The 26,735-nt window shown below is 35.3% G+C and overlaps 1 protein-coding gene across 1 annotated transcript in view; it reads right to left on the minus strand.

Annotated features, from left to right (window-relative positions):
* LOC132555816 (protogenin-like) overlaps window positions 1–26,735 on the minus strand; it is a 53,487-nt gene that overhangs the window by 25,594 nt on the left and 1,158 nt on the right. The window contains exon 2 of the mRNA XM_060220177.1: window positions 3,301–3,615. Within this exon, the coding sequence (XP_060076160.1) occupies window positions 3,301–3,615 (315 nt within the window). The remainder of the gene's footprint in view (window positions 1–3,300; window positions 3,616–26,735) is intronic.

Here is a 26,735-nt window from a genome sequence, read left to right on the forward strand (position 1 = left end):
TAACAGCACTTCAGTGTACTTGTAACAGTGTTGATTTCTCAATGAATTCATTCAAGCATGAAATGCTATTATACCTGACTTGGTATGCATAACTAATGAGTTTGTTACAGGTAAAACGCGAAAAACAACAGACAACTTAGGAGTCAGGTGAAGTGGGTTAAGGGTTCATAATGTAGATACAAATCGCAATACAAAGGCACCAAAATGGCCGCCCTTTAAATTCACGGACCACACAATGGAAGTTTGGTATTAGAGTTACTACCTAACGTTATCACTATCTCGGAAGCTATTTAAGAGTTGACACATGGTTTTTTTACGATTACTCTGATGAATTGTGACAAGATAGTTTATAGAGCAATGGACCGATAGCAGAACCTTTGCTTACGGGGGTGGATAATCAATTGATTGAACAGCTGATTGCCGTTAGTTATAACCAGTCAGAGTTTACGCTTCAATAGGAATGTCAAAATCTAAACACTAGAATCATTTATGTGGAATTTTGTATTGTTACGTTTTTCTTTCTAAATGACTGTGAGCTTTATAAATAAAATTGTATTTTTTTTCTCATTCTTTTTTTTTCTAACTGTGATTTATCTTTATGAATAAATGGATATAGTAAAGTTTTAAAATTGTTCAGAAATTTTTCATTCTTGATTTGAATCAAGAAAATATCACTCAAAAGTTATTTGTATGTTAAAGTTATAAATCTAACCTAAACACTCACAAAATGTTATTTAAAAGGGGCATAACTCTTCCGACAATTACAGAAAGGAGAAATCAATCACAACTGACAACAATGGAATTTAACTAAGTGTCAAAGGAGCTGGTTCAAACAGTTCACATTTTTTTTTTTTTTCAAGAGGAAACTTCACCCCAATACAAAAGGGAACAACTGACACATTTAACCAGGTAATTAGTAACCCAAGTTTGACAGAAATTACTTCAAGACAATATGGACAATTTTTTACCAACAAGGACATAACATAGGGAACTATGCATCAGGGGAAATTTCCCCTTTTGTACCCCAGATAGGGGACTAATTGTTCTTAGCATGACAAGCTCAAATATCAAATCAAATATCCCCTTAACATACATCTTGTTACTCTTAATAGTCTTAAGAAACTTTCACTGGACCCTCTTAGATATACTAACTTACACCCCTCTGGAGCCCCTTTCATCCCTTGGCCTTTTGTCCTTTCGACAGACCACTGTGTTAAAAGTCTTTTTCTTCTTCCTTTAAATTCCCTCTTCTAAATAATCTGTTTCTGGGGCCTCTTTGACTCATTGCTATACTTGACCAGTACAGGAGATTCCCTTCCAGGGCCCCTTTACTCTCAACTGTCCATTACACAAACAGGTCAGTAAATTGGATCCCCCATATGGTGCCCCGGAGTGATAAAATCATTACCTCCCCACTCCCCAGAACAGCCTGTGGCGTTTGACCTACAAAGTAAGGTCAAGCACTTTGACAATATGGCTACTGCGTGTTTGTGTATACACACTAACCAGCAGCTGTAGCTGGCCCAGGCTTTCAGCTCGCTACTTCATTAGGTACCAACATTCAACGTTTCCATGTTCTGCATTCTAATTCATTGTACCTCTAAGTTTCATTATTTTCAAGTTTTCATTACAAGAGTTTAATTCACACTTTTTTTTAATTCTCTACACAATGTTGTAGGAATATTAATTATTCTGTTTTCATTGACGGTATGTAATACATAGATATATGTATCTATACAATTTCCTGCTATTTTCCTTTTTCTATCTCTTTTATAGTCCGATTGTTTACAAGGTCAAGCTACTGTATGTCTGTTGAGTAGAAAGTTTCATTATATTTAATAAACCATGCACTTAAAACACAGACAGTTAAACCACTACATGTGAATGAAGCTTGGGATAGTCAGTTGGTGTAGAGGCTGGACACCTCTTTCACCTTGGAGACCTGGGTTCAAATCACCATCCTATGTGAAGATATAGGAGGGGGCCAATATTGGCCCCCTTTCCCTCCCTCCTTCCTTCCCCTCCAATATGAGATCTTCTCTAAATGTGTTTCAATCCGACAGTTTGTTTCACAGTTGTTGAAAAATAACTAAATACAGATATTAAGCTGTTAGCTTTAGAGACCAATAGATCGTAGTGTAACTAAATGGCCTTCAGAGTGGATACATGATTAACTTTGATGGTTTTACTATATGGCCTTGAAAGTGGATACAAGATTAAACTTTGATTGTTTAACTAAATGGCCTTGAGAGTAGATACATGATTAACTTTGATGGTTTTACTAAATGGCCTTGAGAGTGGATACAAGATTAAACTTTGATGGTTTTACTAAACAGCCTTCAGAGTTGATACAAGATTAACTTTGATGGTTTTACTTAACAGCCTTCAGAGTTGATACAAGATTAACTTTGATGGTTTTACTAAATGGCCTTCAGAGTGGATACATGATTAACTTTGATGGTTTTGATAATAAGAAACTACTGGATATCTGATGATCAGGATGAATTGTCTTGTTAAATATCACACCTTTGGCTGTCTTAATTCTAAAGAGGAATCCAAGAGTTTTGACAAATATAATGTGTAATATCAGCAAGTTTGTGATGGTTACAAGCCTGAAAATCATAGCAAGTCTAGTAAAGTAAATTAATTTTTTCAGCAACACATTAGCAAGTGGTGACTCCCACAAAATTTTTCAGTTTTCTAAATTTTGATTAAAGTGTTTCCAACAATTTTCATTCTTTATCATAATTAAACATCAGGTGTTGGTCATTCACAAATTCTGGAATAGATGTCTTCAGTCTACATTTTGATGCAACTACTTAAACACAAACACGATAAAAAATTTACATTGTAAAATGTGGCATCTAAATTTTTATATTTCAGAATAATAATTAAGCTTTCTAGTCTTTTAACCCTGTTAAAGAAAAAAAATCACCACATCAAAACAGTTGTTTTAATTTGATGTTAATATCTTCATGTTAAATTTTGTTCTATTTTGCAAAATCAATATTTACAGGGAAAAAGTACAACGAAAGGATATTTCATCAATTCATTAATACGATGTTGCAGAATTACTCTACAGAATAATGGAAAATTGTTTGAAATCTGTAATTGTGTTTTTATGGATGACCTAAGATATGGATACATTGCCCTGTAAAGAACACTCTGAAGAGCTTGTTTCATGTTTACAAAAAGACAACTGTTATCCTTTTTGTAAACAAAAGGTTGAACTCTGAAATATTGACACAGCAGTTATATGTAAGTTTGAGGTAAAACTATCATGATTCAAGCCAAACTCACCACTGATCTCCAGTTTGACTCGACGAGCCAACACCATTCCTTTGGAGTTGGCAGCGAGACATTCGTAAAGGCCTTCATCTGTGATGTTTTTCTTCCTCTTGTTGACTACTTTCTTGAAGAAAAGCGAGCCGTTGACATCCTTAGATATCCGGTTGTCGAGGTTGAGGGGAACCCCGTTTTTTAACCAGGTAATCTCAGGAACACCAAATTTGGAGGTCACCGAACAGTTTAGAAGCAACTTCACATTCTTTTGAGCAATCACATGCTGGCTGTCCTGTCGGTTCAACACCTCAATTCCCTTTTCTATGGGCAACCCTGTAACAAAAAAACAGAGTTAAGCATCATGTGGAGAAAAACAGGATTACACACAAAGATTTTTGTAAATTGTATCAAAATGTTTCTCCTATTTTCCATGGAAATAAATTTGACCGTAATTGCTGTACTACAAAACTACAACTAAAGTCGGTGAAGTGGAAAGTACCACCAAATAGAACGCAAGTCAGTGCAGTACAAAGTGTAACAAAATAAACTCAGTGAAACATACCACGAAATGTTATTGAAATCAGTGAAGCGAAAAGAACTACAATATCCTAAAATCAGTGAAGTGGAAAGTACTACAATATCCTAAAATCAGTGAAGCTGAAAGTACTACAATATCTTAAAATCAGTGAAGCAGAAAGTACTACAATATCTTAAAATCAGTGAAGGAGAAAGTACTATAATATCCTAAAATCAGTGAAGTGCAAAGTACTACAGTATCCAACTAAGACAGAAAAGACAATCTACTACATCACTTAAAATTAGTGAAATGGAACGATTCACAAATTCCTAACCAAAGTTGTTGGAAGTACCACCATGGTGTACATCTGATACAATGACAGGGTATTAATCCTGAAGGTTTGTACCATGATGGTGCACATCTGATACAATGACAATAATCCTGAAGGTTTGTACCATGATGGTGTACATCTGATACAATGACATTAATCCTGAAGGTTAACAGTCATGGTTAACCAATATACTTCATTTATCTATTGGGGATTATACAAATTGATAGGAAAAGGCAAATATCCTGGCATTAAAACCAACTCAAAAAGTAAACAAACCCAGCCACCAAAGCCACATGAAAAAGTAAACAAACCAAGCCACCATAGCCACATGAAAAAGTAAACAAACCCAGCCACCATAGCCACATGAAAAAGTAAACAAACCCAGCCACCAAAGCCACATGAAAAAGTAAACAAACCAAGCCACCAAAGCCACATGAAAAAGTAAACAAACCCAGCCACCAAAGCCACATGAAAAAGTAAACAAACTCAGCCACCAAAGCTACATTAAAAAAAAAAGGACAAAAAAAAAACAGCCACCGTAGTCACATCAAAAAGTTAACAAACTCAGCCGCCAAATCCACATTTAAAAAAAAAAAGGACAAAAAAAAAACGGCTGACAAAGCCACATCAAAAGTTAACAAACCTAGCTATTAACTCACATTTTGAATCATCGAAACATTTCCAACCACAAAACAAGCGATTTACAGGACACTCCCTGTATATGGCATGTAAACTTTCTCAATTTTAAAGAGCAATTGTGACAAGTATGTGTCATTGTTCCCTTGACGTAGAAAACCAAGAAGGATGTACTGAACCTATACATTCAGTATGTAATGGGTGTTATAAGACTGATAATAGGGTAGTTATGTGATGTGTGTTATAACACTGATAACAGGGTAGTTATGTGATGTGTGTTGTAACACTGATAACAGGGTAGTTATGTGATGTGTGTTATAACACTGATAACAGGGTAGTTATGTGATGTGTGTTGTAACACTGATAACAGGGTAGTTATGTGATGTGTGTTATAACACTGATAACAGGGTAGTTATGTGATGTGTGTTATAACACTGATAAGAAGGTAGTTATGTGATGTGTGTTATAACACTGATAACAGGGTAGTTATGTGATGTGTTATAACACTGATAACAGGGTAGTTATGTGATGTGTGTTATAACACTGATAACAGGGTAGTTATGTGATGTGTTATAACACTGATAACAGGGTAGTTATGTGATGTGTGTTATAACACTGGTAACAGGGTAGTTATGTGATGTGTTATAACACTGATAACAGGGTAGTTATGTGATGTGTGTTATAACACTGATAACAGGGTAGTTATGTGATGTGTGTTATAACACTGGTAAGAAGGTAGTTCACACACTGAGCCCTAAATGAGTAATATTTTTTAGTATACTTTAAAGTGACACACCTTGCATGAAACCATTCAATTGTAACCAAATACATCACCTTTACAGATTTCTGTGGAAATATTTAGAGGACAAAGTTTAGATCCCATCAAGTAGCATATATTCCTAATGGTACACTAATATAAGATAAAAAAATTATCAATTATTCCTGATAAATATCCCCATGTTTATTATTAACATAAGGTACTGGTGACTTATTTACCCACAATTCTATTTTTCATTTTGTGATTTATCAACTAATGATAAATACACAATTTTTTTTTTATTATCTATATTTTTTTTTCATTATCTATTTATCAACAGATTTCTATGGAACTCTTTGGAAGAGGGGGTATAAATCACATCCAGTAGCATACATCCCTAATGAATGAATTTTTATATAAATACACCTATTTTATTTTTATTAATAATTTCAAAGACAATTTCCTAATGCCTGTAATAATTATAGTAACCTTGTGTGTGTCTGTGTGTTTGAGTGTCTGCATGCATGCGTGTGTGTACTTAAGTTATGGTAATTATTACTCAAATGAAAATTCAATTTTGTAAAATATTTCATAATAAACTCAATAATTTTTTATTGTTGAGACTTTGTTTTATAAATATATAACAAATTTCTTGATTGATTTTTTCTTATGTAACAAATTTGATTTCACAAAAGGAAATAAAATCCACTAACAATAAAGGTTATACCACGTGAATCCTACTCAATACTCAGCCCCACAGGTAACACTCGCAGTAAACCATGGTGTTGTCAAAAGGACAACAACAATATACACTAATCCTGCACGACATTCCGACCCTATTCATCGGCCCTACAATGTACACAGCATTCACTGGCTTTGTGTCGTGGATCAGGGTTCGATCAATACTATTTCTATGTTTACAATCTGTATGACCCAGAGGTACATAGATACATTGTACTAGGTAGAGCCAACGAACCCGAATCAGGTCGCCTCGGTCACCGATTAATCAACCACTGATTGTTCCTAAACATATCAACATCATTACCGGTATTTTTTTATCGAACATTTTCACCTTGCGGCTAAATGTTCTAAACACTCACACACCTATGTAGTAACCGAGATCTAAACAGATCTTAAACCAACATTACTCTTAAACCTTTTTAATCTACATATTCATAAGGTCTGCTTATCATTGAGTCTGTAAAATTCTTATCATTTTTATTTATTTCATAACAAAGAGATTTTATCTCATAACTTGTTTTATTGTGGTGTTTAATCACAACACAGTTTATTATAATAAGAAATGAAAAATTTTTCCACTTTTTTTTTTTATTATTTTTTTTGAAGGACTTTAAACTAACAAAGCTTGTTTGGCTTGACGTTCACTGAACCATGGCCCATAATGTCACAAAAAGCTAACATATTTTAAATGTCCTTACCCCAAACTCTACAACTGAAAAGTCTGATGGCAAACTGTCAGACATGTTAATAGTGTGAAAACATTCCTCAATTTTAATCTTCTTTATTTCCACATGCAAATAGCATAGGGTACAATACAGGGGGTGGGCTTATTACAGGATACAAAATGTATACATGTAAATATTTCATAAGATGACCAGAAGATAGCTGAGACCATAACAATATTTATCAACATGCGAAAGAATATCTATGATAATTGTCAGTGGAACATATAAAACTGACCATATATTTATGATAGGATTTTTATTTTAGATGTATCTTGTATTGCATACAAGGTTTCTCAAAATTTTTATATTTCTGCATGAGAATAATTGCATTAATTTAAATAAGATGGACGAGGGAAATAACAATGTTTTCTTTTACAGAGAGGAAATACCTATTTGATCATTGGTTAAATATATGACACGGTTTCATTGTAGTCACTTGATAATATAATCACATGTGTTCATTATTCATGGAAATTTATTTAATTACAAATTGCTGTATTATTGATTTTTTAAAACTTGACCTGAAATGTTACACTTTTTGGCAACTGGCATCATTATAAAGCTTAACATGAAAATAGTTTTAGTTTATAGACAAAATTTTTTTTTAAACAGAGATGAATGTGAGAAATCATAATTGACCATCTTCTACCATGTGATAAGCCTGGGGGAACTCATGACAATATCTGTTATCTTATATTTATTAAAGGACCAATATCTATCTTTCTCTTTCAAGTCAGGGGTGGGCTTACTCAAGTCAGGGCGTGGGCTTATTACAGGACCCAAGGGGTCAACACATACTACTTATTCAAGGTCAGGAATTGGGCTTATTACAGGACTCAATGGTCAACAGCTTACATCTTACTCAACACAACAAAATCATTCACTTTTTTTATTTGGCCCAAGGACAGCCTGGATAATTTTGAGGAGGGCATATCCTTGTAATAGCTGAAGGCTACATTAATGAACAACAGATGAGAGGCCCATCACTGGCATCTAGAGCAATAAAGAAACAAAGAGTTCCTCGGAACTGTTTTTGTGTCGCCTGCATAAAGTGTCACGGTCACCCAGAAATCGGGAAAACTGCGCAGAGCAATATTCCTGAGAAATTTTCCAAGTTCAAAGGGACATATCACCGCCAAGAAGGGTTATAGGCTGCCAAGAAGCAAACTCGGTACGTAACTTTTGACCAAGAACTCGCATACAAAATTGCATTTTGATAAGTCGAAGCATAATCAAGAAAATTCCAGAAAAAAATATTCCCAAAGAATTCTAGTTCAAAGGAGTATAACTCTATCAGGATGCGTCACAGAGAGCTGGGAATCAATCTTAATCCGTACCCTTCCAACAAGAAGCCATATACTTAATTTCATTCAGATAACTCAAAGCATAACCGAAAAAAGTCTGGAAAACTTTCATACGGATGCCGTCGATAATGCATAACAATGGACAAGTGATCCCTAAGTGTCCATCAGCTCTGCAGGCAACACAAAAACCATATTCTCAAAGAATTTTCGAAGGGGCATAACTCTGCAAAGAAGGTTTCACAGACAGCCAAGAATCAAAACTAAGCTGTACCCTTTCAACAAGAAGCTCTATACCAAATTGCATTTCTATAATTCAAAGCATAACCAAAGACAGTCTAGAAAACAATATTCCCAGAGAATTTTCTTAGTTCAAAGGGGCATAACTCTGCCAAGAAGGATTACAGACAGCCAGGAATCGAACTTAATCTGTACCCTTCTAACAAGAAGCCACATAGCAAATTTCATTTCAATAACTCAAAGGATAACCCAAGTAAGTCAGGAAAAACAATATTCCCATAGAATTTTCAAAGTTCAAAGGCGCATAACTCTGCTAAGAAGGGTCACAGACAGCCAGAAATGGAACTTATTCTGAACCCTTCCAACAAGAAGCCATATACAAAATTTCCTTTTGATAACTCAAAGCATAACAGAAAAATGTTCGGAAAACTTTTGTCAGGACGCCGCCGGTGCCGCAAATGTGTGACGACGGACAAAGTGATCCCTAAGTGTCCGCCAGCTCTGCAGGCGACACCAAAAGTGTCTTGACAAAAGACACAGCCACAATGAAACACACCAGTTCCTGTAGGCTTCCTGAGAAACCTTCACAGTAGGCTTCCTGAGAAACCACCATGGGGGGGTAGGGAGTGAACAACACAGACCAGTTCTTGTAGGCTTCCTGAGAAACCACCACCGGGGGTAGGGAGTGAACAACACAGACTAGTTCCTGTAGGCTTCCTGAGAAACCAACACAGGGGGTAGGGAGTGAACGACACAGACCAGTTCCTGTAGGCTTCCTGAGAAACCACAACAGGAGGTAGGGAGTGAACGACACAGACCAGTTCCTGTAAGCTTCCTGAGAAACCAACATGGGGGGTAGGGAATGAACGACACAGACCAGTTCCTGTAGGCTTCCTGAGAAACCACAACGGGAGGTAAGGAGTGAACGACACAGACCAGTTCCTGTAGGCTTCCTGAGAAACTAACATGGGGGGTAGGGAGTGAACGACACAGACCAGTTCCTGTAGGCTTCCTGAGAAACCACAACAGGAGGTAGGGAATGAACGACACAGACCAGTTCCTGTAGGCTTCCTGAGAAACCACAACAGGAGGTAGGGAATGAACGACACAGACCAGTTCCTGTAGGCTTCCTGAGAAACCACCACAGGGGGTAGGGAGTGAACGACACAGACCAATTCCTGTAGGCTTCCTGAGAAACCACCACAGGGGGTAGGGAGTGAACGACACAGACCAATTCCTGTAGGCTTCCTGAGAAACCAAAACGGGGGGTTGTGAGTGTCAAACCACAAAGATCTTCACTGAAGGTTTACATGGGCCAACTCTGGTACCCGACTGTTGTGGCACCCCTGTATTATGGAGCTGTATTGTCTACCAAAACAGATAATCCAGTATCTTTTTTTTATATATATTTTTTCTCTATAAGAATTAAAATCTTAATCAGGAATGATGTCTACTGTCAAAGTGAAACAAATTTCCAAATTATCTTTCACAAAATCATTCCACAAAATTCCAAATTTTATCAATAAACTTCAACATAAAGTCTGAAAGTTTTTGTTCTGATGTTTTAATAGGAAGATTCATCATTATCACAAACTTTCCCCCTTGATTTCTATACTACATTTAACCAATACAAAAACTCCATGTTTCTATAACAGGGCTATCACGACTCTGTTTAACACATGCTTAGAAGAATGAGCTGTACATCAACATATCCATAAATTGGACGACAGTTTACACGTCCCTTGTGATAACTTGATCCATAAAAGTGAAGAAATGATGCTATTCTACTCATGTTTTGGGTAACCTAATTTTAAACAGCTTGTGTTCGACTGTGAATAAAGAAAGAAAAAAGTCACTTTGGGTTCAATATTCCTTCAAGCATCTATAAAGTAAATTACAGTTGCTTGTGAAATAGTTTTTACCTGAAAAAGACAGTCGTTTAAGTAAAAGCTCTCTGATATCTTTCCCTTACAGTGTTTGAGAAAGCCTATATATAGACTGCCAACACTATGAGGCTGTCATTCACAAGTTTCACCTGACATACCGCAAATTCCTTCTGTGGTTCCTCCACCTAAAAATCTTACTGATCACAGCACATTGACCTTTCACCTTTACAGGTTAAAAGGCTGAAGCCTCAGTTCAACCAATATCCTAGATAATAGTAGAAGTTTATTATCAAAACCTTACATTTTACATTCTTTTTTCCTAAACATCATAGATTTTTTTTTAATGTGATAAATATATACAGTAATTTATGAATACCTATGTGTAACACTGTGTCAAATAATATAGCTCTATGAATCTTTTTAGAAATTTAATACACCAATGTGATGTGTTTAACTTAAACTGTTTAACTATCTAACGAAAACGTCAAGAGATTAAGATCCATTTCTATCATATGGAAATGTCATTAGATCCCCCCCCCCCCCCCCGGACCAAATCCCACTCCCTCTAGAGAGCTCTCCTTTCAAAGAGCTTCCTATTCCCCTTAAGACTATCTTTTTCCCTTTAATACAAACTTAAAACTGAAATTTATTAAAAATATTGTTCAAATAAAAATTTTCATTTTTTTCACTTTCCCTTTCAGGCTGCTGATGATTATAAAGAAGGAAGTTTTATACAAATCTTTACTTTTTATTCTGTTGATAAAATTAGAACATACGATATTTATTTCAAATGACATTTATCATCGTTTCAGGCAGAAAGTGTATATCTTAATTAGAATTTTTATCATTTCAGATTAAAAATAAATAATACCTTTAATAGGAAATTTCAGCTCTTCACACTATATATACACAGATCTTCTTCAGAGCTTTTTTCTACTGACTTGTTATGTGGAAAATTTGATACAGTGATCTTTTAGGGAATATTTCTTACAGTTTAGAGGGTGAAGTAAGATGCAGACAATGGATTGTAACTATATCTACTCCAAGTCGGAATGTATCATCTAATTTCTTCTCCTTGACTGCAGTCAGCTTTTCCCCAAAAATTTGATTCTATTTTCAAAAATCATCAAATATACAACTTTAAATATTTTGAAAGTTTGACTTTAAATTGAAATAATTCTAATTTGGAATGGGGTCAATTATTGGCCCGAAAAATGTACCCCAAAAAGTCTGTAATGTCTCAAGTTTTGGACTGTACTGGGCCCTTCAGTGTCCAGGGCTCTCGATCTGCCAGATTTGGGGTCGATATTCGGCCCCATTCCCAATGCAAAATAGTATCTTTTTTTCCCAATGTAGACCCCAAGTTTTCCCAATTCTATGGAAAACACCGCTATTTTTCCCAATTCTAAGGGCCCCAGGCCCCAGTCCCAAAATGGGATGTGAGAGCCCTGGTGTCGATTGGTAAAGTTCACAATCTTCAGCGAAAAAATTCAACCTCTAAATAAAGATTTGAAATATAAAATAATTTAACATCACTTAGATTTAAACGATGGGTCTATTTGGTGCTGTCTGTACACTACACAATGTTATAATTTATAGGTAACATAACATTCTTATGATGAATAATAATTGTATGTTTGATTCATGGTAAAACTTCCCACTATAATAATTCATGAGCTGCGAGTTGACTGGTCAGTGTAGACTTTACCAACACTGACCAACAATAATAATTTGACCAGTTGTAAATGTTTGTGTCCTGGCAGTGGTCAACACAACAAGTGCTGACCTCAATAATCCTTGCTGACCTTGAGAGCCTGACCAGTCATTCACCTTAGAACTGGCTGTCAATACAAACCTATAAAGATAGGGGCCAAAAGGAGGAAGTATAGAATGGAAGTCAAGAAAGGGGCCGCTAAAGGGGATAAAAATAGAAGAAACAGCTGAACTGGGTTTTAAAACTGACAACTTTTGCACTGAATCTGACTTCATGTCTAAACCTTATTGGTAATTATTCAATATAAATCTGGTATTGTTTAACTATATATGGGTGATAAACTTTCATCTAAAATTCTGTTCTGTATGTCAATTCTTAATTTCTAAATTAATTACTACCAACGTTATGTAACCCTTTTACTTCCATTAACAGAGCCAAACATTCTCATTTTTATACCTGGACCTGTTTTTATCAATGAATTGTACACAATAGTTTGATTTTTATACCTGAACCTGTTTTTATCAATAAATTGTACAGAATATTCTCATTTTTATACCTGGACCTGTTTTTATCAATAAATTGTACACAAAAGTTTAATTTTTATACCTGAACCTGTTTTTATCAATAAATTGTACACAAAAGTTTAATTTTTATACCTGAACCTGTTTTTATCAATAAATTGTACACAAATATTCTCATTTTTATACCTGATGAACCTGTTTTTATCAATAAATTGTACAGATTTTTATTCTCATTTTTATACCTGGACCTGTTTTTATCAATAAATTGTACACAAAAGTTAAATTTTTATACCTGAACCTGTTTTTATCAATAAATTGTACAGAATATTCTCATTTTTATACCTGGACCTGTTTTTATCAATAAATTGTACACAAAAGTTTAATTTTTATACCTGAACCTGTTTTTATCAATAAATTGTACACAACCTGTTTTTATCAATAAATTGTACAGAATATTCTCATTTTTATACCTGGACCTGTTTTTATCAATAAATTGTACACAAAAGTTTAATTTTTATACCTGAACCTGTTTTTATCAATAAATTGTACACAAAAGTTTAATTTTTATACCTGAACCTGTTTTTATCAATAAATTGTACACAAAAGTTTAATTTTTATACCTGAACCTGTTTTTATCAATAAATTGTACACAAAAGTTTAATTTTTATACCTGAACCTGTTTTTATCAATAAATTGTACAGAATATTCTCATTTTTATACCTGGACCTGTTTTTATCAATAAATTGTACACAAAAGTTTAATTTTTATACCTGAACCTGTTTTTATCAATAAATTGTACAGAATATTCTCATTTTTATACCTGGACCTGTTTTTATCAATAAATTGTACACAAAAGTTTAATTTTTATACCTGAACCTGTTTTTATCAATAAATTGTACACAAAAGTTTAATTTTTATACCTCAATAAAACCTGTTTTTATCAATAAATTGTACACAAAAGTTTAATTTTTATACCTGAACCTGTTTTTATCAATAAATTGTACAGAATATTCTCATTTTTATACCTGAACCTGTTTTTATCAATAAATTGTACACAAAAGTTTAATTTTTATACCTGAACCTGTTTTTATCAATAAATTGTACAAAATTCTCATTTTTATACCTGGACCTGTTTTTATCAATAAATTGTACACAAAAGTTTAATTTTTATATGAACCTGTTTTTATCAATAAATTGTAACCTGTTTTTATCAATAAATTGTACACAAAAGTTTAATTTTTATACCTGAACCTGTTTTTATCAATAAATTGTACACAAAAGTTTAATTTTTATACCTGAACCTGTTTTTATCAATAAATTGTACACAAAAGTTTACACAAAATTTTTATACCTGAACCTGTTTTTATCAATAAATTGTACACAAAAGTTTAATTTTTATACCTGAACCTGTTTTTATCAATAAATTGTACACAAAAGTTTAATTTTTATAAGAACCTGTTTTTATCTGTTTTTATCAATAAATTGTACACAAAAGTTTAATTTTTATACCTGAACCTGTTTTTATCAATAAATTGTACACAAAAGTTTAATTTTTATACCTGAACCTGTTTTTATCAATAAATTGTACACAAAAGTTTAATTTTTATACCTGAACCTGTTTTTATCAATAAATTGTACACAAAAGTTTAATTTTTATACCTGAACCTGCTTTTATCAATAAATTGTACAGATTATTCTCATTTTTATACCTGGACCTGTTTTTATCAATAAATTGTACACAAAAGTTTAATTTTTATACCTGAACCTGTTTTTATCAATAAATTGTTTTTACACAAAAGTTTAATTTTTATACCTGAACCTGTTTTTATCAATAAATTGTACACAAAAGTTTAATTTTTATACCTGAACCTGTTTTTATCAATAAATTGTACACAAAAGTTTAATTTTTATACCTGAACCTGTTTTTATCAATAAATTGTCAATAATTTTTATACCTGTACTGTTTTTATCAATAAATTGTACACAAAAGTTTAATTTTTATACCTGATTCTGTTTTTATCAATAAATTGTACAGAATATTCTCATTTTTATACCTAGACCTGTTTTTATCAATAAATTGTACACAAAAGTTTAATTTTTATACCTGAACCTGTTTTTATCAATAAATTGTACACAAAAGTTTAATTTTTATACCTGATTCTGTTTTTATCAATAAATTGTACAGATTATTCTCATTTTTATACCTGGACCTGTTTTTATCAATAAATTGTACACAAAAGTTTAATTTTTATACCTGAACCTGTTTTTATCAATAAACTGTACCAAATAATACTATTGTACTATAACCTGTTTTTTTCATTAAATGATACCCAATTGTATTGTTTCTGTACCCCATTTTTTCAATAAACATTACCAAATGGGTTAATTTTGTTCAGAACCTTTTTTGTTGTAATTTTTTTCGCTGAACACTAAACACAACCACTGACGATGACACTATCATCTTCTGAGCAATTAAGGCTGAGATATTGAAGATGACTCATCACTCTTCCTAGTACTGTTATCACAGAAGGATATAATATCCCTTGAGGGGCCTCAGCAGAGCCAAAAGTAATCCCACAATCCTTACATTAGACATTTATCTTCATGTTCTTCTAAAACCCACCAATGAAAGTCAGGGGGCCCAAAAAGGGATGTTTAATTATAATTTTTTTTCTGCATGGTTTTGTCATAATCTAAATCTAAATTAGAGAGATTCAAAGAAGTTGAAAAAAACAGATAACAGGAATATCCACCGTGTTCTACAACTTGTTAAAAAAAATCCAATTGTAGGCAATCAAATGTTGATTTCTTTTTTATCAAGCCTGCTGACTTCAAATGAACAAGCAATTAATATTTCAGTATTGAATTTTAATTCATTAACCTTTTACACCCTCGACTGCCATAATGGACTAAACCATTCTTTGATATAGTGCAATTCAAATTAGCATATTGGGTGGTGATCAGTTCTAATAACGAACATAATGATATTGTAGTCTGTTATATTTGTGGCGTAATTAAAGAAGGTTTTTCATCATTAAATCTACTTTCTTTGATTTTGTTTAGTTTTTAATGAATTTTCAGAAAGAATACAGCACTGAATTCAAACACTGCCATAAATCAATGCCGTTGTTTTCTCCTTTTAATTCTTTTGTGTACAAATCTTAACTGAATTTTGATAAATAAATCTGGACAAATGATTTCACAGGTTAGCAATAAATTTAACTAAATTTTTAAAAATCTATTTTCAACCCATGTTATGGCAATTAACATTTCAAAAAGTATGATGAAAATATACAATCGGTGTAATTGCACTCTAACATCTGTATATAGGTCATCATATCTAAATGAAAACTGTCCACGGCCAACAGGCATGGTCATCAGTCTATAAATAGATCGAGGATGACCAATCCAGGAATATATTGATTGATTTGACAGATTAATTGCTATGGTAACGCAAGCCTGCCTTTGGTAGGGTATGGATCAATAAGTAGCGTGGACCCTGATGAAGCCAGGACTTAATTAATCCATATAAATTTAGCACTCACCTAGGGTGGTAACTGAATTCTGGGTCGATGTACACAACAATGAAAAAGTAGGGAGGGCTGATATTACGTAAAAACGAAAGTGATGGGAGTTTGATTAACTCACTCTGATGGCAATGTTGCAAAATAAAAAAAAAACAAAACAATAATCTAACTTATTTCTTGAATTTGTACCCTACTTCTCCTAGTCTACCATAATATACCTACTTCTCCTAGTCTACCATAATATACCTACTTCTCCTAGTCTACCATAATATACCTACTTCTCCTAGTCTACCATAATATACCTACTTCTCCTAGTCTACCATAATATACCTACTTCTCCTAGTCTACCATAATATACCTACTTCTCCTAGTCTACCATAATATACCTACTTCTCCTAGTCTACCATAATATACCTACTTCTCCTAGTCTACCATAATATACACAATATCTACATTATATGTATTACAGTGTGGTTATTTTTCTGGTTTTCTTTTTTTAAATTATAATATTTTTTTTTATTTTTTCCTTTTTTTTTTTAATTACATGTGTTTTAGATTTTTAAATTCAAGTTCCTTATTAATGTTTTACAGAGAAATTAGAGAAAACCATCAAAGATGTTTTCTGTAACAAACATTGTTATAAAAATCCAAACAGTAGTAGCTATGTGTTTTAATAATAAATGAAAAATTTACCTGAATGAAAAACAGCTAGAGGTTGACTAATTTAACCTAAGCTGTGACAAAGGATATAATAATCTCGTACCAATCTCCAGTACTATTTTTATTTACAGCACTGATGTTTCAATATGCATTAATTTTAAATAAAGGAATTCACACAATCATTTAGTGTGTTTTCAAAAGGATAAAATCATAATATGAAATTTCCTGTAACAAATTAAACAGGATCTTTACTAAATAATTTAAAATCAATATTTTGAAATTCCATAATCAGGCCTACACTCCACACCACCTACTTGTACGAGGGTGGATGAATGATGTTAGCTATAAAGTTGATCAGTACACAATCAAACTTCACAGGAACATTAATCTCGGTATTCATCGGGTTAGGAAAGGGGGGATCAGTAATGACAAAATTTACATACAAAAATTTATGTCAAAAGACATCTATTGTTTGTTTTATTATTTTATCCACAAAGCTAACAAGGCGACACCTGAATACCTACTTGTGTAGTTTGATTTTCACCTGGCCTGAGTTAGGTCACATGGTCATCACGACCTAGGCTGGGAATTTAATTTCTAGATAACACCTAACAGACTCACAAAAGCCTCTCAGCTCAAGTTGTTTACCCACACCACTCTATAGACACTGCTGCTCTGTAAAGCCAGTTCAGTGGAGCATGGATTTGTTTACTGTCAATCTACACCATAGGCACTGCTACTAGGCAGATCCAGTTTAGATAAACTTTGTTAACTAGTAGAGGATGCATTTTCTTTACTGCCAATTATGGGAACTGCTGACTATTTCAGATCTACATGTCAAGCTTTTAGAAGACCAAGATTCAGCAATCATGATCTTTTCATGCCATACCAACTAGTGGCCATTTTCCAATTTTGCATCCTTGATATTCCAGACCTAACAATCACTTTCACTCTCTGCACCCCCGGAACATTTTACAGTAAAATCAAAGGCACAAGTGAAGTAATTTGATTGGTTCAGATAGAACTTCAGGAGAAAATAAAACTGACCAATCACAAACTGATAAGCTCCTTTGAAGATTAACTGTCCTTACTGAGTGGTAGTTTCCTTGTCTTGCTAGTTGCCATCATATTTTTAAATGGCAATTCAGTCAACAAATGTTTTTTTCTTAATTAAAGCTGAATAGAAAATATACATATCCAATTTGTGTTTAAGTTATTTGCTAATAGTTTGGGAAAGCTGGTGCCAAAAATAGCACGAATTGTCACATAGCAGAAAATGACAAACCCTCTAAAAGGAGCCAATCTTGTAAACTAATCCACGGAGGAACATAGTCACTGTGATGTAAATCTCTGGATTATACCTAAATATCTATCATACATTCCATCTTTCTTGTCCAACAATGATTCTATGATATTTCACATCCATTTACCTTTAATTTCTCTAAAAAACTGCACATATTATGTGGATTTTACAATACAAAGAAGCCACATCCAACTTCAAAGCCATTACAACATACTGTTATTTGACCAGGAGATTCACATCAAAGGATCAAACTAGTCTTCTGTCTTATCCACTTGGTGCTGCACATGGAACCTTCAACTTTTCCAAGGATACATGGAGTGACAAAGGGTGTACCCTCTCGAGTATCGAGGATGAGGATCCTGATGTTGAGCTTTAACTCCAGGTCATCATGAACAATGTGTTCGCGGTTTATTTATTTCGAAGTTTGGGTAGCACCATGTAGTGTCCTGTAGTTGTTTGCACCCGTCACCATAGTTACAGCAAAGTTAAGTCAGCTACAGGTAAGTTGGATAACCTGTCTATGCTTCAATGACTGCTTGTCATGTTTGGAAATTTTTTCGGCATCCAAAATCTTACATTTCTTTTAAGCAGGACTTTTTTTTCATTTTGTTGGGAAACAGCCTTGTATTTGATTTTGGGAAGAGATGTATCAATTGCCTACGAAATTTTCAAGCAGTTAACTATATCTTTTGGGACATTTGGGAATGAAGGGCCCATATTTGGCCTAACAAGCCCTGTTACAGCAGCCTGCCAGCTGGTAACAACTACAGTTTTCCAATAACTAACATTTATGGTATGACGACTTTAAATTATAAGGAGAGTCCACTTTCCTTTACAGGGTCGCCGTCACCAACTTTACAGGGTCGCCATCACCAACTTTACAGGGTCTCCATGGCCCACTTTACAAGGTCTCCGTCACCAACTTTACAGGGTCTCCATGGCCCACTTTACAGGGTCTCCATGGCCCACTTTACAGGGTCTCCGTCACCAACTTTACAGGGTCTCCATGGCCCACTTTACAGGGTCTCTGTCACCAACTTTACAGGGTCTCCATGGCCTACTTTACAGGGTCTCCGTCACCAACTTTACAGGGTATCTGTGACCCATTTTACAGGGTCTCTGTGACCATCTTTACAGGGTATCTGTGACCCAATTCACAGGGTCTCCATAGCCCACTTTACAGGGTCTCCGTGACCCACTTAACAGGGTCTCTGTGACCAACTTTACAGGGTCTCCATCACCAACTATACAGGGTCTCCATGGCCAATGATACAGGATCTCCGTGACCAACGTTACAGGGTCTCCGTGACCAATGTTACAGGGTCTCTGTCACCAACTTTACAGGTTCTCTGTGACCCACTTAACAGGGTCTCCGTGACCCAATCATGCTGACCACTATCACAAGTGTATTTACTTACATATCATGACCTCTGTGAATGACCTGCAGGACAACCTTATCTAACATCAGTATTTGAGTTACAACCATATACAATCTCCTATCTGCATTCCCTTTACTTTACAATCTGAGGTCACCTACACCTCTTGAGGTGTCCAGTGATCTAAACAAGTCAATTCAAGTTTTAATTATTCCTAAATTATCTATATCAAAAGATTTTTCTTCCTCACATTATAAATTCAAATTACTTACATAGCTGATATTAATTCAAAATCTAAAAAAATTAATTAGAACATGTTTATGTATACATACCTTATTTTGTGAAATTTAATTAGATTTGAATAATAAACTAAATAAAAACAAGAACGGTATGTAAATGTAAACTTCCAGGACATTGTCCTTTCAAGCCCACTATCAACCACAGTTTGGCTGGCCAAACTTTTTTACATTATCCACAGTGTAAAGAAATGTTTACCTGGACCAATGTTAACACACATCAAAGACTGGGGTTATCCAGGGGTACCTCTGGGACAGACTGTTCCACTCATGTTTACTTGGGAATGACCCTCAACCCCATTCCTTACAAAATCTGTAAACATTCACCCTAATTATCTTTCACAATCTTACAGATTTTTTTCCAGCTAACTTCTAGAATTTGTGCCTGTATTAATTTCAAAATATTTTCAAAGAAATGGAAAAATCTTTTTTCTTTTTTTTAGGAAAATAAACTTTTCAGCTGAAAAAGCTATTCTTCTTCAATGTCAGACTAGACATTGTATGTATTTGTAAAATGAGTAATTTTAATGGGAGGTGGGGTTATAAATATTTTGATTTCATTGGTACACTCTAAGTCCACAAATTCTTACGTCCATGGACTGCTTGCTGAATCGGTATAAATAAATTTGATCTTTATTTATCTACGAAATTATATCTCCATAAATTAAGTGATGAAAAGCTACGAAAATCACATCCAAATCTTAAAGAGTCCTTTTCATTTTTATTGCTTAAAACAATGAGTGTGACAATGTAAAATTTAAGTGGTTCCAGAAATGCTACAAGTGCCATTAAAATTCTTTTAGTACATGACTGCAATTGTCATCATTCATGTTATGGGAGAATTTCAGAATTTTGGAAAAATAGATGGAGAGATCTTAAGTAAAAGCATAGGTATGAATCCTTCAATCTTACCCTTGATAGATGTACTGATATAAGCAGTTATATTCTGGAATAAACATATATCATTCACACTAAGGCACATTTTCTTCTACAAATTCAGCCTTAAGCAATTCTTATTAAGGAGAGTATTTCCATCAAAATCTGAAAATTTTTATTCATACGACATAAAGATGTAGACAGATATTTATGAGAAGTGACAAGAGAGACAGTCACACAATTGTCAAGAGAGAGTCAAATACTTGTCAACAGAGTGACAGCCACAACCTTACCAAGAGAGAGACAGTCACACATTTGTCAAGAGCGAGACAGTCAGACAATTGTCAAGAGAGAGACAGTCACACAATTGTCAAGAGAGAGACAGTCACACACTTGTCAACAGAGAGAAAGTCACACACTTGCCAAGAGATAGACAGTCACACACTTGTCAACAGAGTGACAGCCACAAACTTGCCAAGAGATAGACAGCCACACACTTGTCAGGAGAGAGACAGTCACACACTTGTCAAGAGAGAGACAGTCACACACTTGTCAAGAGAGAGACAGTCACACACTTGCCAAGAGATAGACAGTCACACACTTGTCAAGAGAGAGACAGTCACACATTTGTCAAGAGAGAGAATGTCACACACTTGTCAAGAGAGAGTCACATACTTGTCAACAGAGAGACAGTCACACACTTGTCAAGAGAGAGACAGTCACACATTTGTCAAGAGAGAGACAGTCATACACTTGCCAAGAGAGACAGTCATACACTTGCCAAGAGAGACAGTCATACACTTGTCAAGAGATAGACAGCCACACACTTGTCAGGAGAGAGACAGTCACACACTTGTCAAGAGAGAAAGTCATATACATGTCAAAAGACAGTCACACACTTGTCAAAAGACAGACAGTCACACACTTGTCAAAAGACAGACAGTCATACACTTGTCAACAGAGACAGTCACACACTTGTCAGGAGAGAGTCACACACTTGTCAAGAGAGAAAGTCATATACATGTCAAAAGACAGTCACACACTTGTCAAAAGAAAGACATACACTTGTCAACAGAGACAGTCACACACTTGTCAGGAGAGAGACAGTCACACGCTTGTCAAAAGACAGACAGTCACACACTTGTCAACAGAGACAGTTACACACTTGTCAACAGAGAGACAGTCACACACTTGTCAACAGAGACAGTCACACACTTGTCAAGAGAGAGACAGTCACACACTTGTCAACAGAGAGTCACATACTTGTCAACAGAGTGACAGCCACACACTTGTCAGGAGAGAGACAGTCACACACTTGTCAAGAAAGAGACAGCCACACACTTGTCAGGAGAGAGACAGTCACACACTTGTCAAGAGAGAGACAGTCACACACTTGTCAAGAGAGAGACAGTCACACATTTGTCAAGAGAGAGAATGTCACACACTTGTCAAGAGAGAGTCACATACTTGTCAACAGAGAGACAGTCACACACTTGTCAAGAGAGACAGTCACACACCTGTCAAGAGAGAGAAAGTCACACACTTGTCAAGCGAGTGACAGCCACAAACTTGCCAAGAGAGAGACAGTCACACACTTGCCAAGATAGACAGCCACACACTTGTCAGGAGAGAGACAGTCACACACTTGTCAAGACAGAGACAGTCACACAATTGTCAAGAGAGAGACAGTCACACACTTGTCAAAAGACAGACAGTCATACACTTGTCAACAGAGACAGTCACACACTTGTCAGGAGAGAGTCACAAGTCATATACATGTCAAAAGACAGTCACACACTTGTCAAAAGAAAGACATACACTTGTCAACAGAGACAGTCACACACTTGTCAGGAGAGAGACAGTCACACGCTTGTCAAAAGACAGACAGTCACACACTTGTCAACAGAGACAGTTACACACTTGTCAACAGAGAGACAGTCACACACTTGTCAACAGAGACAGTCACACACTTGTCAAGAGAGAGACAGTCACACACTTGTCAACAGAGAGTCACATACTTGTCAACAGAGTGACAGCCACACACTTGTCAGGAGAGAGACAGTCACACACTTGTCAAGAAAGAGACAGCCACACACTTGTCAGGAGAGAGACAGTCACACACTTGTCAAGAGAGAAAGTCATACACATGTCAACAGACAGTCACACACTTGTCAAGAGAGACAGTCACACACTTGTCAAGAGAGAGACAGTCACACACTTGTCAAGAGAGACAGTCACACACTGGTCAAGAGAGAGACAGTCACACAACTGTCAAGAGAGAGACAGTCATACACTTGTCAAGAGAGAGACAGTCACACAATTGTCAACAGAGAGACAGTCACACACTTGTTAAGAGAGACAATCACACACTTGTCAAGAGAGACAGTCACACACTTGTCGAGGGAGAGACAGTCACACACTTGTCAAGAGAGAGACAGTCACAAACTTGTCAAGAAAGAGAAAGTCACACAATAGTCAAGAGAGTGACAGCAACAGACTTGTCAAGAGAGAGACAGTCACACACTTGTCAAGACAGAGACAGTCACACAATTGTCAAGAGAGAGACAGTCACACACTTGTCAAGAGAGAGACAGTCACACACTTGTCAAGAGAGAAAGTCACACACATGTCAAGCGAGTGACAGCCACAAACTTGCCAAGAGAGAGACAGTCACACACTTGCCAAGATAGACAGCCACACACTTGTCAGGAGAGAGACAGTCACACAATTGTCAAGAGAGAAAGTCATATACATGTCAAAAGACAGTCACACACTTGTCAAAAGACAGACAGTCACACACTTGTCAAGAGAGAGAGTCACAAACTTGTCAAGAAAGAGACAGTCACACAATAGTCAAGAGAGTGACAGCCACAGACTTGTCAAGAGAGAGACAGTCACACACTTGTCAAGACAGAGACAGTCACACAATTGTCAAGAGAGAGACAGTCACACACTTGTCAAGAGAGAGACAGTCACACACTTGTCAAGAGAGAAAGTCACACACTTGTCAAGCGAGTGACAGCCACAAACTTGCCAAGAGAGAGACAGTCACACACTTGCCAAGATAGACAGCCACACACTTGTCAGGAGAGAGACAGTCACACACTTGTCAAGAGAGAAAGTCATATACATGTCAAAAGACAGTCACACACTTGTCAAAAGACAGACAGTCACACACTTGTCAAAAGACAGACAGTCATGCACTTGTCAAGAGAGAAAGTCATATACATGTCAAAAGACAGTCACACACTTGTCAAAAGAAAGACAGTCATACACTTGTCAACAGAGACAGTCACACACTTGTCAGGAGAGAGACAGTCACACATTGTCAAAAGACAGACAGTCACACACTTGTCAACAGAGACAGTTACACACTTGTCAGGAGAGAGACAGTCACACACTTGTCAAGAAAGAGACAGCCACACACTTGTCAGGAGAGAGACAGTCACACACTTGTCAAGAGAGAAAGTCATACACATGTCAACAGACAGTCACACACTTGTCAAGAGAGACAGTCACACACTTGTCAAGAGAGAGACAGTCACACACTTGTCAAGAGAGACAGTCACACACTGGTCAAGAGAGAGACAGTCACACAACTGTCAAGAGAGAGACAGTCATACACTTGTCAAGAGAGAGACAGTCACACAATTGTCAACAGAGAGACAGTCACACACTTGTTAAGAGAGACAGTCACACACTTGTCAAGAGAGACAGTCACACACTTGTCGAGGGAGAGACAGTCACACACTTGTCAAGAGAGAGACAGTCACAAACTTGTCAAGAAAGAGACAGTCACACAATAGTCAAGAGAGTGACAGCCACAGACTTGTCAAGAGAGAGACAGTCACACACTTGTCAAGACAGAGACAGTCACACAATTGTCAAGAGAGAGACAGTCACACACTTGTCAAGAGAGAGACAGTCACACACTTGTCAAGAGAGTGACAGCCACAAACTTGCCAAGAGAGAGACAGTCACACACTTGTCAAGAGAGAAAGTCACACACTTGTCAAGCGAGTGACAGCCACAAACTTGCCAAGAGAGAGACAGTCACACACTTGTCAAGAGAGAGACAGTCACACACTTGTCAAGAGAAAGACAGTCACACACTTGTAAAGAGTTAATGATATTCCTGCTTATTACAGATGTGATGTCTTAGTGACCTATTCAAAAAGAAATTGTAATGATTCACAAACTGGGACCACAAATATTACAGGATGATGAAATAACATTAATTTGTAACTTTATTGTACAGCAACTTAAATTGGAGGTCTTATGGATGCAGATATAAATATCTGTATCAAACTTTAGAGAAAGGACTTTTAAATCAAGCCATCAATGTAGCCACAACAACAATCTTTCAGCAAATTTTGATACTTTCAACCAAAGTATCATTTAATTCCTGCAACAGGTTTTTTTCCCTTTGTGTATCTATGTTGTACCAGTTTAATTCACGAAGCAAAGATATTGATTAAATCACATGACAGAGCAGTCCGATATTGACAATGTCATCATAACCTTAACAGATGTGTGAAAATATGTTTCTATGTATTGAATAAATAACACACTAGTTCAATGTCCTCAATGTACATGTTAAATATGAAACACACATGTTACAATTAAAACACAGATCAGTGGGATTGATGTTAAAATTTCCATATTCTACTATTGTCCATTCAACCATAACATACCCTCGTCTAAATGAAATATAAAAAACCTTCATGAGTAGAAAAAGCCCTTGCTAAGTACAAACTACTTTCCTGCGACATTTTTAATGAACTCAAGTATTTTAACAATCACCAAACATATAACTTATTACAGGACCCAGGGGTCAACACATTACTAATTACTCAAAATCAGGAGTGGGCTTATTACAGGAGCCCTTAGGTCAACACATTACTTCTTACTCAGAGTCAGGGGTAGGCTATTAACTGGACCCCAGGGGTCAACATGTTACTTCTTACTCAAAGTCATGAGGTGGGCTTATTACAGAAGCCCAGAGGTCAACAAATTACATATTACTACTCGAAGTCTGGGAGTTGGGTGGTGCACATTTTCTTATTTAAGAATATTCTTGGGTGGGCTTATAATCAGACACCAGCTTATTGGTAGAAAGGTACAGTGGTGCTGATAAAATCAGATAGGGAATACTATTATTTGATACAATGTCAAATGTCCCATTTACACCATGAAGAGTAGGTTTTCACCTTAAATTTCACCCTGCATCAACTGTTTTCTAAATTCTTTGATAACAAATGGTACAAAAATATTACAAAATATTCATTTCTGCCCCCAAACTTGAGATGCAGCAGGTGCCCTGAATCTACATATACAGGGAGAACCCCACACAATTTTAATATAAACACTTGTGTTTCCACTTTTTGATGTCTTATCTTACTTTCTCACAAATCACCATCTGTGAATGTTTACATTTTATGACTCTGTTTCAAGATCAATCAAGAGAAATTTGATTCATCAATTAATTTTAAAAAATTAAATTGTATATTTAAAATTACTTAAATGATAATTTGTCATTGCATATTTTGGAAATAAATTATTGAAATATTATTTAGGAAATGATTTATCAAAGTTAATTAATATCAGTTTTGAAGATTTATTTATATATACAAGATTAAAATCTTATCAACGCACATCATACTGTTCATCTTGAACAAGCATTTTGTTACAAATTAATTTTTTTATTGCACAATTAAAATAACATAAATAATTTTATAGCATTACATATAATGCAAACATACATAACCATTTCACAAATTAAATTTTTTATAAGACTGAATGCACTACCTCTCTTAAGTTAAAGGTGAAATATCAATCTGGACACAACTCTCATGCTAACACAATCAAAACAGTGATGTCTTTGTGTCCTCAGCCTCAGAGAGAAGAGAGCATTCAATGTCGATGTAACAAGAAAACTCCAATGCTCATCTCTGCTTGTTTCCATGAATATAACGGATAAAATTGATTTTTTTTTGTACACTCCTTCAGCAATGTGTGTTTTCTAAGCAAAACCTAAAAATAGACA

This window comes from Ylistrum balloti, unplaced genomic scaffold (assembly GCF_031769215.1).
Source record: "Ylistrum balloti isolate Yb309-2 unplaced genomic scaffold, AGI_CSIRO_Ybal_v1 Utg370518, whole genome shotgun sequence".
NCBI lineage: Eukaryota > Metazoa > Mollusca > Bivalvia > Pectinida > Pectinidae > Ylistrum > Ylistrum balloti.